The 14513-nt window shown below is 43.9% G+C and overlaps 2 protein-coding genes across 2 annotated transcripts; both read left to right on the forward strand.

Annotated features, from left to right (window-relative positions):
* Positions 1-357: 357 nt before the first annotated feature.
* Positions 358-3748, forward strand: ctsz (cathepsin Z; the record flags this gene model as incomplete). The annotated part of the gene is made up of 6 exons (XM_083669265.1): positions 358-494; positions 1443-1606; positions 1872-2051; positions 2206-2356; positions 2444-2609; positions 3015-3748. The coding sequence occupies 6 exons, from the start codon at positions 358-360 to the stop codon at positions 3138-3140; spliced, it is 924 nt and encodes a 307-aa protein (XP_083525391.1). The 3' UTR covers positions 3141-3748.
* Positions 3749-5116: 1368 nt separating this feature from the next.
* Positions 5117-7255, forward strand: LOC310804073 (EEF1A lysine methyltransferase 3-like). Its single transcript, XM_083669165.1, has 3 exons — positions 5117-5323; positions 5490-5601; positions 5807-7255. The coding sequence occupies exons 1-3, from the start codon at positions 5159-5161 to the stop codon at positions 6208-6210; spliced, it is 681 nt and encodes a 226-aa protein (XP_083525291.1). The 5' UTR covers positions 5117-5158; the 3' UTR covers positions 6211-7255.
* The last annotated feature ends 7258 nt before the right edge of the window (positions 7256-14513 follow it).

Below are 14513 nucleotides of genomic sequence, written 5' to 3' on the forward strand. Positions count from 1 at the left end.
CTTTTATTTATGAATGACAATCACGCTGTCGGCTTGAGTGCACTCAGCCAAAGAGTACCTGGATGCAATAACACGTCTATGGTTGCAGCCTCTGACTCAGCTGACCACAGCACTGATCTAAACATCAACTTGCACACATAATGGTGTATCAAAATTTCCATCATAAATGCAGTCAGTCTGCGTGCATCAACCAATGTTTACGTACTGCGTAATCGACTGCGCAGCTGGGCATCGTGTGTTAAATACTGTACAACTCTGATCCATTCGTTGTGAGATCTAGCAATGTAGTCGTCCTGGAACGCGCGCACGGGCTGCCTCTGACAGTATAAAAGCCCCACCAACTTTCCCCAAAGTCATATGACTTCTCGGTTCAACATGGCTCGTGTGGTGCTGTTGTTCTTTTGTTTGTTGTCTGGGGTCTTGGCTGGACGTTATTTTAACGAGAATCATCCATGTTATCGGCCCATGCTGAGGAAAACCTTCTTCGGAGTAAAGTATGATATAATGTATTTTTAATCCTAGCAAGTGTGTCAGTTATTTTCTGAAGTATTAGGTTATTTTGTCTTTGATTTACGCAAGTTGGTGTTAATGATTCGATTAATGCATAGAATGCTTTTCATTTTGTTTTAGCTGTGATTTCACTTTGAGCAACATAATATTGTATAAAATCCACTTAACGGAAGTAATGCGTTCCGCATACCTTAATATTGCCGTGTTCTTGTGCTAGCTAGGCAAAACAACAAGTTCCCTGCGCACCTGCTGCATTCAATTGACTTTGATAGGTTTTGTAGGCGACATTCAAGACCAACATTAACAAGATGTCTGAGTGCCTGGAAAGTTTGTTCCTGAGTATAATGAACTGAATGAGTTGGTGCAACAACTTGAATGAATAGGACCTATAAATAGCAGAATTTCTTATTCTGACTCGTGTCAGTCTATTGCAGGCAAAGCATGTCATGGCTATCCGACGTTTGCAATCAATGAAGGCAGCAAATACCAGGGTGGAGACAAGGTAGCCAAGTTCTGGCTTGAGTCTGTGACTAGAATTGTGAGGATGACTGGATCACAAGTAGCATGGGCTGACGTTGTAGGTGTCGTTTGGAAGCTATTTTGTTGATTTTAAATGGCAATGACATTTCTACCCTTATGAGATTTCACAAATGGTAGACGTCTCCAAACGCTTGCATGACGGTTATGGGTACTTGCCATTCTGTTTGAGCGTATGCTTGTTGTGGTTGCTTGACAAACGGCCGCTGTCCAACAATATTAGAGTAAACTATCTGGCCAGATTTTGCATTTTGTCTAGTCAGTACTCAAATGAACCATGAAGATTTAGGGACTGAGGCCAAGTCAGTGCATTTTCCATCATGCTTGCATCTGGGCTGCTCTCACTACACTAACTATGCATAACAAAAAAGACAATCCTGCCTTTCTTTTGATAGGACAACAGCCCGTCCCCATGAGTTCCTGAACCTTGTTGAGCTGCCAAAGGCCTGGGACTGGAGGAACATCAATGGCACCAACTATGTCAGCACTACCCGCAACCAGCACATTCCTCAGTACTGTGGCTCCTGCTGGGCCCATGGCAGCACCAGTGCAATGGCAGGTAGGCCTTGAGCATGCCTTAACCTCTAATAACCTATTTTGCAAGTAAAGTAAATTTCAATAATTGTTTAGACATGCCTGGCATTCAGGCATTTCACACATGACTCCACTGGCCCAAATTCAGATGGATGATGGCATGAAAGGTTCACTTCCTCTTTTGTTCATGCAATTAGTTCTTTGTGGTGGAGTTGGCCTAGTGAAGTTCTACCTCGTGAACAGATGTGTTCTATACTTATTTCAGACTGCTGTATTTGTTCCCATGTCAGATCGGATCAACATCAAGCGAAAGGGTGCCTGGCCCTCTGCCTACCTCTCTGTCCAGAATGTAGTTGACTGTGGTGAGGCAGGTTCCTGTCACGGCGGTGACCACTCTGGGGTGTGGGAGTATGCCAACAAACATGGCATCCCTGACGAGACCTGCAACAACTACCAGGCTAAAGATCAGAGTGAGTTATCCCTCAGCACATGCATAGCCTTTTTGTAGAGAGACCAGGACTCCAGAACTGTTTTGGTCTGTGATATGCAGAAATGCCACTGCTGATTCAGAGTTATGGTCCAATTGAGTTCCCTGCCTTAGCATGTTCTCCACTACTGTGTTAGAGTGCAAACCATTCAACGAGTGTGGGACCTGCACCACTTTTGGGGAGTGCAATGTTGTGAAGAACTACACGCTGTGGAAAGTGGGTGATTTTGGAGCAGTCAGCGGAAGGGACAAGATGAAGGCTGAGCTTTACGCTGGAGGACCCATCAGGTTTGGAACTGGCTTTAGTCATGGTGAATGTCTATTAGTTTCATGGTGTCAATTTAAGGGAAATTAATACTTTTTTCATTTCTAAAGCTGTGGGATCATGGCCACAGACAAGTTGGATGCCTACACTGGAGGTGTGTACTCAGAGTTTGTAGAGAGTCCTGACATCAACCACATTGTGTCTGTGGCCGGCTGGGGTGTTGAGGAAAACGGTGTTGAATACTGGATCGTCCGCAACTCCTGGGGAGAGCCCTGGGTAAGCCCCTTGTTAAATGCAGTATTGGTATTTGTCATTAAGCTGTATTGGTTGACATCCACTGATTTGGCTTGCATGGCTCTGAAAATGGTGAACATGCATGAAGATGCCACACTTCCACATTGTCATATCTCTTTTTTTTTTTTTATTCAGACGAGATGTTGCTCCTGCATGTTAAATGATGGACTGAATGTTATTTCACTGTGGAAATGTGTGGAGGATGCAGTCTTTATGCATGTTTGCTGTGATGTTCATGTGGAACTACAGCAGAAAACTCCATGATTGCTCTACTGTAGAATTGGATGCGGTACATTGAGGCAAATTATCCCAGCCAATAATTACTTCTATAGAAACTTGATTTCCCCCTGATCTTTCAGACAAACTTTGCTTTTCTCTTCAAACCAGGGTGAGAAGGGTTGGCTCAGGATTGTGACCAGTGCCTATAAGGGTGGAAGTGGAAGCCAGTACAACCTTGCCCTGGAGGAGGACTGCATGTACGGAGACCCCATCGTACCCAAGACCTACCTCTAGACCAGGCGCAGTGGGGCTGAACGGTGTCTGTCAGGACCAGAGGATGTTTATTACCTTTATGTACGCTACCACTCTCAATCTAGTCTTCCGATTATCTCAGGCTAAGGGCCACTTTATTAAATAAAGTGGTCTGTACCATTTTGTGAAATCAAGAAAAGGGAATAAATATCATTTTTTGTAGATTTGTGCCTCTATGTATTTCTTTGACCATGCACTCTTCAATGGTGTTGTTACACCATTGAACAAACTGTTATGAACATTAAAACAGTACACTTGGACGCACCTGATGAGCCAAAGGAACATGCATTGATTGCTGTTGCACATGTTGGGGAAATTTTAGCATTCTGTCAGTTTGTGCATGGTAATTGTCAGTATTCAGAGTATCTAATTTCTTTGCACATTCTACCTGTATAATGGTATGAGTGTTAATGGGCTTCACTTGATGGTGAGCCGAACTCTACCAGTAAGCTGTTGATGTGCCTTTTTCTTATGGTGATCTATTTCTTATGGGAGCCGATAGTGACTTTGGGAATTGAGTTAATTGTCAATACCTGTGATTATCTGCTCATGTATACCAAACACTGAAAATAAAATCTATTGTCTTGTCATTGTTGTCATATTGCAGATAATGGGGAATGATTTTATTTATGGGATCTTTTCGATATTTTCGTAATCTTTATTTATCCGGAGGACCGCAACTATGCAGAATACTGTAATAAATGTTACATGATCTAGATCAAAATTGATTTAAACTACCGTTTACGAGGGGGGGAGGGGTGTTTTGTTTTTAGGCTGTAGTTCGCAAGTTTAGGGGGCCCTCTGCAACCTGCATACAGTCAGTGAGTCAGACAGTTTGGTCGTAGTGGGGGATGAGCGCAGGTAGCATGCGATGTTCAAGTGAAATACATTTTCAGTTCTGTGCAATATTTCAATGTGTTTTTTAACTCTACTATTAATAACACAGTTATAGACAAATCTTTTTTTTGGGGGGGGGGGGGGGGGGGGGGGTGGTGCATCCCGTGTATGTGTTTATTGTTGTTGTGGAATAGGGAGAGAGGTCTATATTGCAGAAAATAGCTGTCTCAGGTGTTTATTATATTGAAGAAAGGAGGAATTTAAAATAAGAAATATCTTGAAGGGTGTGGTATGTTTTAGTTCCGGTGAGTGGAGTTAAAATTGTGATATATTAGGTGTCTTGGATTGCCTCTTCTGAAATCTCTGAATAGGTTGTTTTGTACAGTAATGCACAACTATTGATAGTGTTGATAGTCGTAATGCAAGTTACTAGGAAATATAATTGTATTATAAGGAAGATTAACTTGATTAGTAAACTTTCGTGAAGCCAGCGCAAAGGAGCAGCAATGATATCTCAAATGTCATCGCGAGTCGCCCTCCAATCGTAAAAATAAAAGTCCCTCATTCAATTATTAACCGATGCCTCCCTTTGACACTTTTTTGATATCAAATACTTATATTTTATATAAATACATATTTAGTTTGTAGACATTCTAGCGATGTGATACAACATGTGTTTTGTATACATAAAAGCTGAAATTATTATGGAACTATCCTTGAATAATAGATATTTATTACATATTTATACTTCCTATTTATTCCAGTGGAGTAGATATAATGAAAATGTGTATATCTGAATTTCCATGACAAAGTATCATGAACAAGATCTGTAATCTATTCTATGTAACATATATTCTGTATAATGTATTGATAATCTGGAGGCAAACAATTTTATATTGTTCAATAAGACAACAATACTTGAACAATGATAATAGCATGTTTTAAAAAGAAAATCCTATTCAAACAGGGGACTCTTACTTTGAAAGGTTATCGTTATTGGCGCCAGTTTGTGCTAGCTTCACACTGCTCGCAGCAGAACTCAACGCGCTGCAACCGAGAAGATTAACAGCGGTCTGGAACGTACCCAACTGCTGAGTTTCTGCTTTGAACGCATGCTTCTCTCATAGGAAATGTCGCTTATATAGTCAAAGTATTTTGTTACAATGGCTGTAAATGGAGATCAAGAAGGATTCCCGTTTTATGTAGGCGAAAGCTTATTTGCTGATACATTTTCAGAGGAAAACGTGTACAAATTCATCGGTCAAGAGTTAAAGATCAGCCAGGTGTTCAGCGCCAACCTCGGCGTGGCAGCGCCTGTGTGGGATGCTGTAAGTTTGCATAATATCAATTCATCGCTGGTCTATAGTCATCTTTAGTACAGTTACAACAGAATCAGACATGCTGAATAATCTGCTAGATTGTGTAATTATGCTAATAGTATGAATGAGATTCTGAGTAACATGGAATAGGCTTATTTACTATTTCCTTTGAAAGGCTATTCAGCTATGCCGCTACTTCGAGGAAAAGACATTCGACCTAAGAGGAAAGCGCATCATAGAGCTAGGTGCAGGGACTGGCATTGTTGGCATTTTGGCAGCACGATTGGGTATGTTGATTTGTTTATTTCTCTGTCCGTCCAGTAGAGGTCGGTAATGTTTGCCTCACAGTAGTTAGTTGTGATCTTACCAGGACTACTGTACACCTTCTTCATACAAAATGTTTGCCGTCTAATGTCTATTTTGGCGTAGCAATTGTGTATGAACCCGAACATTTCACCTTAAACATAGCATTCTTTACATTTGTTGTTGCAGGAGCTGATGTGACCCTGACAGACCTCCCCTTAGCCATCCCCCAACTGCAGAGCAATGTCTCGGCTAATATGCCATACTCTGGCTGGCCCTTTGCCCCTCCCGCCGTCCTCCCTCTCTCCTGGGGCCAGGACCAGAACAGCTTTGCCTCTGACTGGGACCTGGTGCTGGGTGCAGACATTGTGTATGTTTCTGAGACATACCCTCTCCTGCTGGACACACTGACCCACCTGTGCAAGGATGGGGGTGTGGCTTATCTCTCCTCCAAGATCCGTGTAGAGCACGGGACACCTGGTTTCTATGGGAACACTCTGCCACAGAGGTTCTATGTGGAGTGTGTGCACCGTGACCCCACACAGAACATCAATATCTACCGTGCTACACTGAGGAAGGAGCTGCGACATTAATGACACTTTGACAAGGCTTGGAGAATAGGTTGAATAGAGAAGAACATTGTATCTGACTCACTAAGCTGAGAGAGTCTTTGAGACATCCTCTCTGTTATAAGTGCCTCACTGTTTTTATATTGGGTATTTGACTGCCAGCACACTGTACCCCAAGACATCTCCAATGTCAGAGGGAAAAAGCAGAGCTTGCAGGTGACGGATACCCAGAAGAGGAAACTGAAAAAAGAGATGGCCTTCGTAGTGTTATTGTGTTTAGACACTGCTCTGACCTCTTCATCATCTGTTCATACTGAACTAAAATCAGTGTACAGTGCCTTTTCCCGTTTTGTCACCTTACTATAGTCAATCACAAGTGATTTCAAGTTGTCTTTTCAAGTCTGTCTTTTTGAAGTGCCTGGCCTTTGTATGATTGAAGGGTTTCATCACACAAAAATACTGTTATTCCATTCTTTCCACAAGTATTCTGTCAACATCGACAGATTCTGCTGTTTCCCCCACTGCCTGTTCGCACTTCATCCCCTCTCTCTACTGCTCTCTGCTGATGTACAGAGTTTCTGTTCAGAAAAGAAAAGCCTGTTTGTTCCGCTGGAGAGTTTCAAAGAAAGAGAGACCAGCCGTCCCCCCCTCCATCTCTCCCTGTGCTATGGCTCACCCGACAAAACAACAGATCCCTATCTATATTCAGAGTCTGCTCCCAACCAGTGGTCCACAACTGTGTCACACAATGTGTCTAATAATCCTTTTATATTGACATAGACTATTATTGTGGTGATGTACAATGCAAATTGGAGGAAAATGGAAATGGTGCTACACCACAAAATGCAATATGAAATTCTGTTAATTGGTTGCAAATATAAGTATGAGAATTACACAAACTTACATCAAAAAGGTTGAACAAATACAGTTGTAACTGGATGGATATTTTTCACTGAAAAAATAAATAAAGTAATTGCATTTTTTTTTTTAAAACTTGTGTATATCCACGTGTTCTCCTTGTATATTTGTTAGAATACGCCATTTCTCTCTCTCTCTTTTTTATTTTTTATCTCCCTCTTTTGTATTTGTTATGTATTACATTTTTTATCAACAATAAAATATATGGATGTCAACTGTCTGTTCAATTGAAAGTTATTTGAGACATATGTGGATAGATCGATCATTCTGTACTAGGGTTATTCTAATTTCTCATCTCCTTCCCGAACCCAAAACCGTCCACCTCTGCACTCCCTAATCCTCAATCTTACCCCAATGGTATCAGATCCTCAGTCCAATAAATTCATGGCGGACAGGCTTTGTGGCCCTAGACAATTGACTTCCAAAAAGTGCTGAGGTAAGCATTTGAGAGCAGCCGTTTGTTTTTTCAAACCGCAGTGTCACATTAGACCATGTGTATGTAGAGACACCATGTGTCCCATGTTCCCACTGCTGTGATACTGGACCTTTCATTCTACTATCTGTTAAGTTTAGGAACAGGTGGGGGATGACGGAACTGGGAGAGTGTACTTTTTTTTTTTAAAGACTTAATTAAAGAATTCCACTGTGGTGTTTTGATTGGGAACGTTGGATGTGGACGAGAGGAGGACGGCCTCTTCCAGTGACGGGGGAGTGAGGGTGTGTGGTGCGTGGAGGGGCGGGGGTGAAAAACATTGTCTTTTTAAAACAAGTTCCCTTGTTAGTTCGGACAGCATCAGACTGTGCCCTAGCAGCAAGGACTCATCTTGAAAAACTGACTAAAGGTATGGTGTGATCTGTGATGTGATAGTCATTGGATAACTGTGTTATATGCAGCTGTATCGTTTACAAATGTTTATAGAAAAACGGCAAGATAATTGAATAGGCCCTTAGTTTGACATGATCTACTACATCTGGACTATAAGTCTAATTTTCAGTTTCAACATTGAAACTGCAGTTGTACATCCAATCCACTGAATAACACTTTTTTTGTCCTGAAAAAAGCTAAAAACGTACGTTACTGTTATGTGATTTGAAAAAAAACATGTTTACAATCAAATAATATGCACTTTTTCTGAACAATATTTCAGAAGTCAGTCCATGGTTTCGGACCTTATGTCATGGAGTTCTGGGCTGGGAATCAGGGGCAACCACCCCACTATGCCAAATTTGGTACTGTTCCTGGACGAAACTACACACATGCGTGAGTTCAGGTCCCTAAAAGCTGTTTCAAAGCAATGTACTATGTTTGTCTAAAAGCATGTCAGATGAGCAACCTCTACAAATAAGTGTAGTGTGCTGGCAAAGCAGAGCAGAATGTTCCTTACGAGAGCAGAATGTTTATAACCAATAAGTATGATTAAAAACCCATGCTACTTAAAATTTAACATGGCTTAAAGCCACGATCCTAATTCCTGAAGCCGTTTTTTTATGTATATACAGTACATTTATGATTGACTCTTGATATATATGACTTATATATGTCTCATGAGCTTAATTCAACTGTCATAACCCCACCATAACCCAAAATGTAAGGTTGTTTTACTCCAATGTTTACAAACAACAGGAATGTAAACAAACACTGTATAGCTTCAAAATATGTTTAAACTCCCATGTTGATGTCACAGACTGTCAGTCCTTGCATCCAGAGTTCAAATTGGAATTATTAATTTGAGAGTGGTAACATTTCTCCAACCCCATCCCTCAGCTTTATGTGGAGGGGCTGACATTGAATTGTTTTTTTAATTAAAGATTGTGTCTTTAACCAAGTTTTCTGTGTTTTGCATCTACTACATGAAATAATTGATTAAGTAAAAATGGTTTGGTTGGTGTTGCCCTGTAATGTATTTCACTGTGCGCTGCAATACCAGAATGGGGATAACTTTGTATTCTCTCCATCATGTCATTTATTTTATTTGCATAGATATCAGGACAAGCATCAGGCAACAGACTTTCAGCCGTACCTTTGTGAGCGGCAGGATCGGGGCAGAGAGCCCAGCTGCTGGACTGTACCGGGGTCCAGGACGGGAGGGGTCCTACAGGACTACACCAACTGGACTGATCCAGACCTGCCGTCCACTGCCTCTCATTTCCCTTTTGCTCTAGACAGCCAGCCTCGCCAGCTCCAAGGCTTTAGGGAATATCAGGCTCAAGAGAATAGAGAGAGAGAATGGGTAGTGGGAGAGGCTCACAGAGCAGCCAGGGAGAGGGAGAGAGAGAGGGAGTGTGAGAGGAGGATGCAGAGGGAGGGGTGGCAGAGGAGGTGGGAGCCCTGTAGCCCTGTCCGCTATAGGAGGGAGGTGGCCAAGAGGAGTCTGAGTGACAGCAGCTATCGGGAGCTGGAGGCTTGGGCGGCTCGTTACAGCCACTCACTACCCAGGAAGAGGCGCATGGAGGCGGGGCTTTGGGGGGCGACCCAGGGGGCACCAGAGAGCGACAGGGTCCTGGAGTGGGGTAGCAGAAGTAGAACAGAAGGTAGAGCAAGTGCATTACATCTGTCAGGATTACCTGCTCAGCAGAGAGAATGGGGACAGTGGGAGAAAAGGGACACACAGCAAACTTTTTCTCATCGTCTATCACAGCCCCCTGTCCCAGATACCACCTACACATCAGACACCAAGGAGAATGAGACAAGCATCCAGAAAAGGGTGTTCAGCCAACCTCCTGGCTATATTCCACCACCGCCTTATAATTCCCCACATAACGTTTCACCACTTCTGCTGCATTCGGAGAAAAATTCCCTTAAAGAAACCATAACTTCTATGTATCCTGGGTGGGACCACAGAGCAAACAGACACACATACTGTACCCTGCCCACTCCGAGGAAGCAGGACTATTCTGTAGATTATCAGAGTGAGAGGGGAGATGGGGGGGAGGAGTTTTTGAAAAGGGGTTGGAAGCAGAGGACCTGGTCAGGTCCTGGAGGGCACAGGCATCAAGAACAGGCTACAGCTGATCCATGGACAGGCACTCCTGCCCATTCACAGAACATGCACATTCAAGCTGCCAGCCTCTCATCTCTGCCACAGACCCCACAACAGCCTCAGACAACCAACCTTAATGAGGATTCGAATGCCATCATAGGAAGGAAACTCAGCCTAAAGAAAAGGAGAGGAAGAGAGACCATATTCTGCTTAGTGTCCCGAATGGGTGGAGTGGCGGGTTTGTCAAGTTCTGCCGAGGAACCACTAAAACCCCTTTCCTTGCCTCTCTTCAGCACTTCATCGCTGACAAATGTACCAACCACAGAGTCAGCAGGGGTATCTGTAGGCTCAGGGGAATATGGCGACAGTCACAGTAGTGAATCACATAAGCTTGCAGATGAAGTGGATTCCGGTGTGCCTCTTCAGCTCGAATGCAGCGCTTCTGCTCAGCCCCCTGACCCAAAAGGGGACAGCAGTCTCAAGCCCAAACTGAAGGGCGCGCTAGACTGGATGGAGAGCGAGCAGGTGGCTGCCCACAGGGAGGAGCTGCTCAGGGCCATCCAAAGCAGACCAAAGCATGGAGGGGAGAGAAACCTCCAAAGTCTGCCCAGTAAGGAAGACGGAGATGTTGTCTTGCCAGAAAGCATAGATGTTAACACTTCATCCCCTATATCCAGGGGAAGAGAGGTTCAGCCATTGGTTCCTGTGTCAGTCAAGTATCCCTTGTGGAGGGAGCCCAGTCACATGGGCAAAGCCAAGAGTGACAGTCCCTCGCCATGCTATTTGAGGGGCAGATGGGAAGAGGGTGAACCAGGGAAGGATTTGGATAATGACCATAAAGAGAGTAGTCCTGAACTTGATGGTCATCCCATTGACGTTGAAGTTAGGCGGCTGGAGATAAAGAAAGACGCAGAGTCTGACAGCAGTAGTGGAATTCTAGTCATTGACGCAACCTGTGTTGTAGTCAGAGTGGAGTTTATTTTCCCTCCTAAAAAAGAACATGTCCATTATTTGTGCTCACCGTCACACAGTGACCCGCCTATTCCTGATTTAGACTCAAGCCTGCTCAGAGAGCCTGGCCCATCAGATTACCAAGACCAAGAGGAAGCTACACCCGAGCAGACCCTCTCTCTCACCCAGATCAGCCCTTTGCCAGAGAATGAGGAGCCAGAGAATGAATTCACAGAGTCAGAGTTACAAGAACATGTAGATGAACATCAACATACACCCTCTGATTTGGTTGTTGTGGAAACAGACACACCTCAGCAGACAGAAGAGACAAGCCAACTCTCTGAATCTGCCCCCTCCTCACCTTTGATCCCTGAAAGAGAGACCTTAGAGGAGCGTGCTGAGAGGATTCTAGGAATCCCTCTGCTTGACTCCAGTGTTCAGGACCAGACAGAGGATCTAATACCTGTTATTGACACTAGCGTTCAGGACCAGACAGAGGATCTAATACCTGTTATTGACACTAGCATTCAGGACCAGACAGAGGATCTAATACCTGTTATTGACACTAGCGTTCAGGACCAGACAGAGGATCTAATAGCTGTTATTGACACTAGCATTCAGGACCAGACAGAGGATCTAATACCTGTTATTGACTCCAGTGTTCAGGACCAGACAGAGGATCTAATACTTGTTATTGACTCCAGTGTTCAGGACCAGACAGAGGATCTAATACTTGTTATTGACACTAGCGTTCAGGACCAGACAGAGGATCTAATACCTGTTATTGACTCCAGTGTTCAGGACCAGACAGAGGATCTAATACCTGTTATTGACTCCAGTGTTGAGGATCTAATACCTGTTATTGACACTAGCGTTCAGGACCCGACAGAGGATGTAATCCCTGTTATTGACTCCAGTGTTCAGGACCAGACAGAGGATGCAATCCCTGTTATTGACACTAGTGTTCAGGACCAGACAGAGGATGGTGAATTTTCACAGCTGCCAAATTATAAGAACAGTGAGTTGAGTACCTCTGAGTGTTGCTCTGAAGTTGCTCTGATGGAGCTAGTGTCACCATCAGAGCTTGGTCAAGCTAAGGATGATGTTTGTATTACAGTGGATGATGTTACTTTAGGTGATCAGTTACCATCAACAGAGAATAATGAGGATCCCAGAGAGCTGGGGGAACATACATGTGATTTGTCTGAGGAGAATTCAATTGAGTCTCTGCCTGAAATAGGGGCTTTATCATTACAGGGCACAGAAACTACACATGAGCCCCCACTAGAACCCAGCCCTCAGCAGAGCCATGATGACGCTGTATTCATACCCACTTGCCTCAACCCGTCTCCTAGCTATCCTGATTCGCCCCCGCACTCATCTTTAGATTCTACTTCCCCCTCTCATTCAAGATCCCCATCTCCCTCTCATTACCTGTTGACATCAACCTCCCAGGTCATCTCTCTTTCGCATACCCCACTGTCTAACACAGACCCTCACTCTCTCCCTGATCAGGCTTCACTCCCCATCTCAGATATAAGCTTAAGTCCCTACTCCGAACCCCTTCCAATTGAATTCTCAGACTCCAACTCCCTGTCTCAATTTCCATCTCCTCCCCTCTCTCCCTCAGTTCCACTCTCCCCCTCCAGCTCTCCACCCCCTCCAGACCCCTCTACTAGTCCTGAAACACCGGTTGAAACTGTTAACCCCATCCTGTCCCAAACCACCACACATAAAGAGATGCCCAAATACCCCAAGACCCTCTGGGATGCAGTTAACCGGATCCGTAAACACACAGCGCCTGACTCCGAGAATGAAGAAGAGGAGGGAGGTGAGCAGTGGGATCCAGAGAGTGCAGGTGAGGACAGTGCTACACTGGATCTGGAGAGCAAAATATGCCCGGAGCCAGGGGTGGATTTAGGTATAGAAGAGATGTTGTTCCATAGCAGTAATGTCCTGGAGGAGAACACAATAACCAGCTCTGGTGATGTTAGAGGCCAAAGTGGAGAAACAGTCTTTCTTGAAAAGGCAAAGGACTTGAAGGTTCAAGAAGACAAGGATGTGGAAGACATAATGATAACAACAAAACAGGATGAAAAATGTAATGAGGAGCCCAGTGGGACGGCTGAAGACGACACCCTTTCCTGTAGCAGCACAGATAGCCATGGCTCTGGGAACACTGTCATCATGGGGGGCGAGGGGGACTCAGAGACAAACAGCTCTGACTCGGAGACAGAGAAGGAGTCAGAGCATGAGGCTGAGGACATCAGCGATGAGGCAGATACTAACCAGGAGCTCTGTGTAACTGAGGGAGAGGGAGGGAGCCACTCTAGGAAATCAGGCAACAATAATGTAGTGGAGGGGGAGATAGAGGATGGTAGAGATGAGGTGAGGGCCACAAATGAGCCTTGTGAGAGTGAGAGGTGCCTGGTTGAGATAGAGGATATACAAATCGAAGCAGGGGAAATTGCAAACAGCCAAGAAGCTGAGGAAGAGATGAACCCTGAGGAGGAGGAACATAGAAGTTCAGTTGATCAAACAGCTAATGGGGATTTTGATGGGGCTATGGGTGATGGCAGGCAGGGGGAGGGGGAGGGTGGATGTGTAGCAGTAAAGGGGCTTGAGGTGAATGACGAACTGCACCTTTATGATGATGAAAGAACTTGTCAGTACACTGATATGTTTAAAGATGAAGAGGAGGGGTATAGGAACTTAGCATCTGAAAATATCCTTTTGGAGGATAAATCCTGTGACACATCCAAGATGGAAGAGTCAACTCAGGAGGAAGTTTAAAGTAGGTGGTGGAACAGCAAGAGATAGCCATGCCAACAGATTATTACTCTGTGCATTGACTTGAGAAACAGTTATAATTTCTGTACACTCTAGGGGGCTTGATCTGTTCTATAGACATGCAGGAATTTATAGAATAAGTTTGTCTGCCTTAATCTATTCCACGACGTCTTGCTAGACGTGAGAGATTCATTGTATGGTAGGGTGTGTTTCTGCTAAAGCATCTCTCAATGGTCACAATTCATATTTGCAGTGTTTGGTTATAGAGCTTCTGTACTCTTGCCATTAATATTTCTCTGCAGTGAGACATTTGGTATAAAGATTATATTAATTACTATGACATGCTCTGACAATCATGCTCCTGTAATTGTGTTGTTTTCATAAGAATATTGGAATAAATTAACCCATACCTGTGATAGCTTCTTTGTTTTTCTATCTTTACTGTATCTACTGTATCTACTGTATTTACTCTGTGGCTCAGTTGGTAGAGCATGGCACTAACAATGCTTAGGTTGTGGGTTTGATTCCTGCTGGGACCATATATACTGAAAAATGTGTGCACTCACTGCAATGTAAGTTGCTTTGGATAAAAATGGCATATATATCATACAGTTTTCTGTTTCTTTTGTATGATAGTGGGCCTTCATTTCATGACACACACAAGACCCTTTAGCCATCTGAGATGTT

The sequence above is a fragment of the Argentina silus genome (assembly GCF_951799395.1).
Source record: "Argentina silus genome assembly, chromosome: 4".
Classification (NCBI taxonomy): Eukaryota; Metazoa; Chordata; class Actinopteri; order Argentiniformes; family Argentinidae; genus Argentina; species Argentina silus.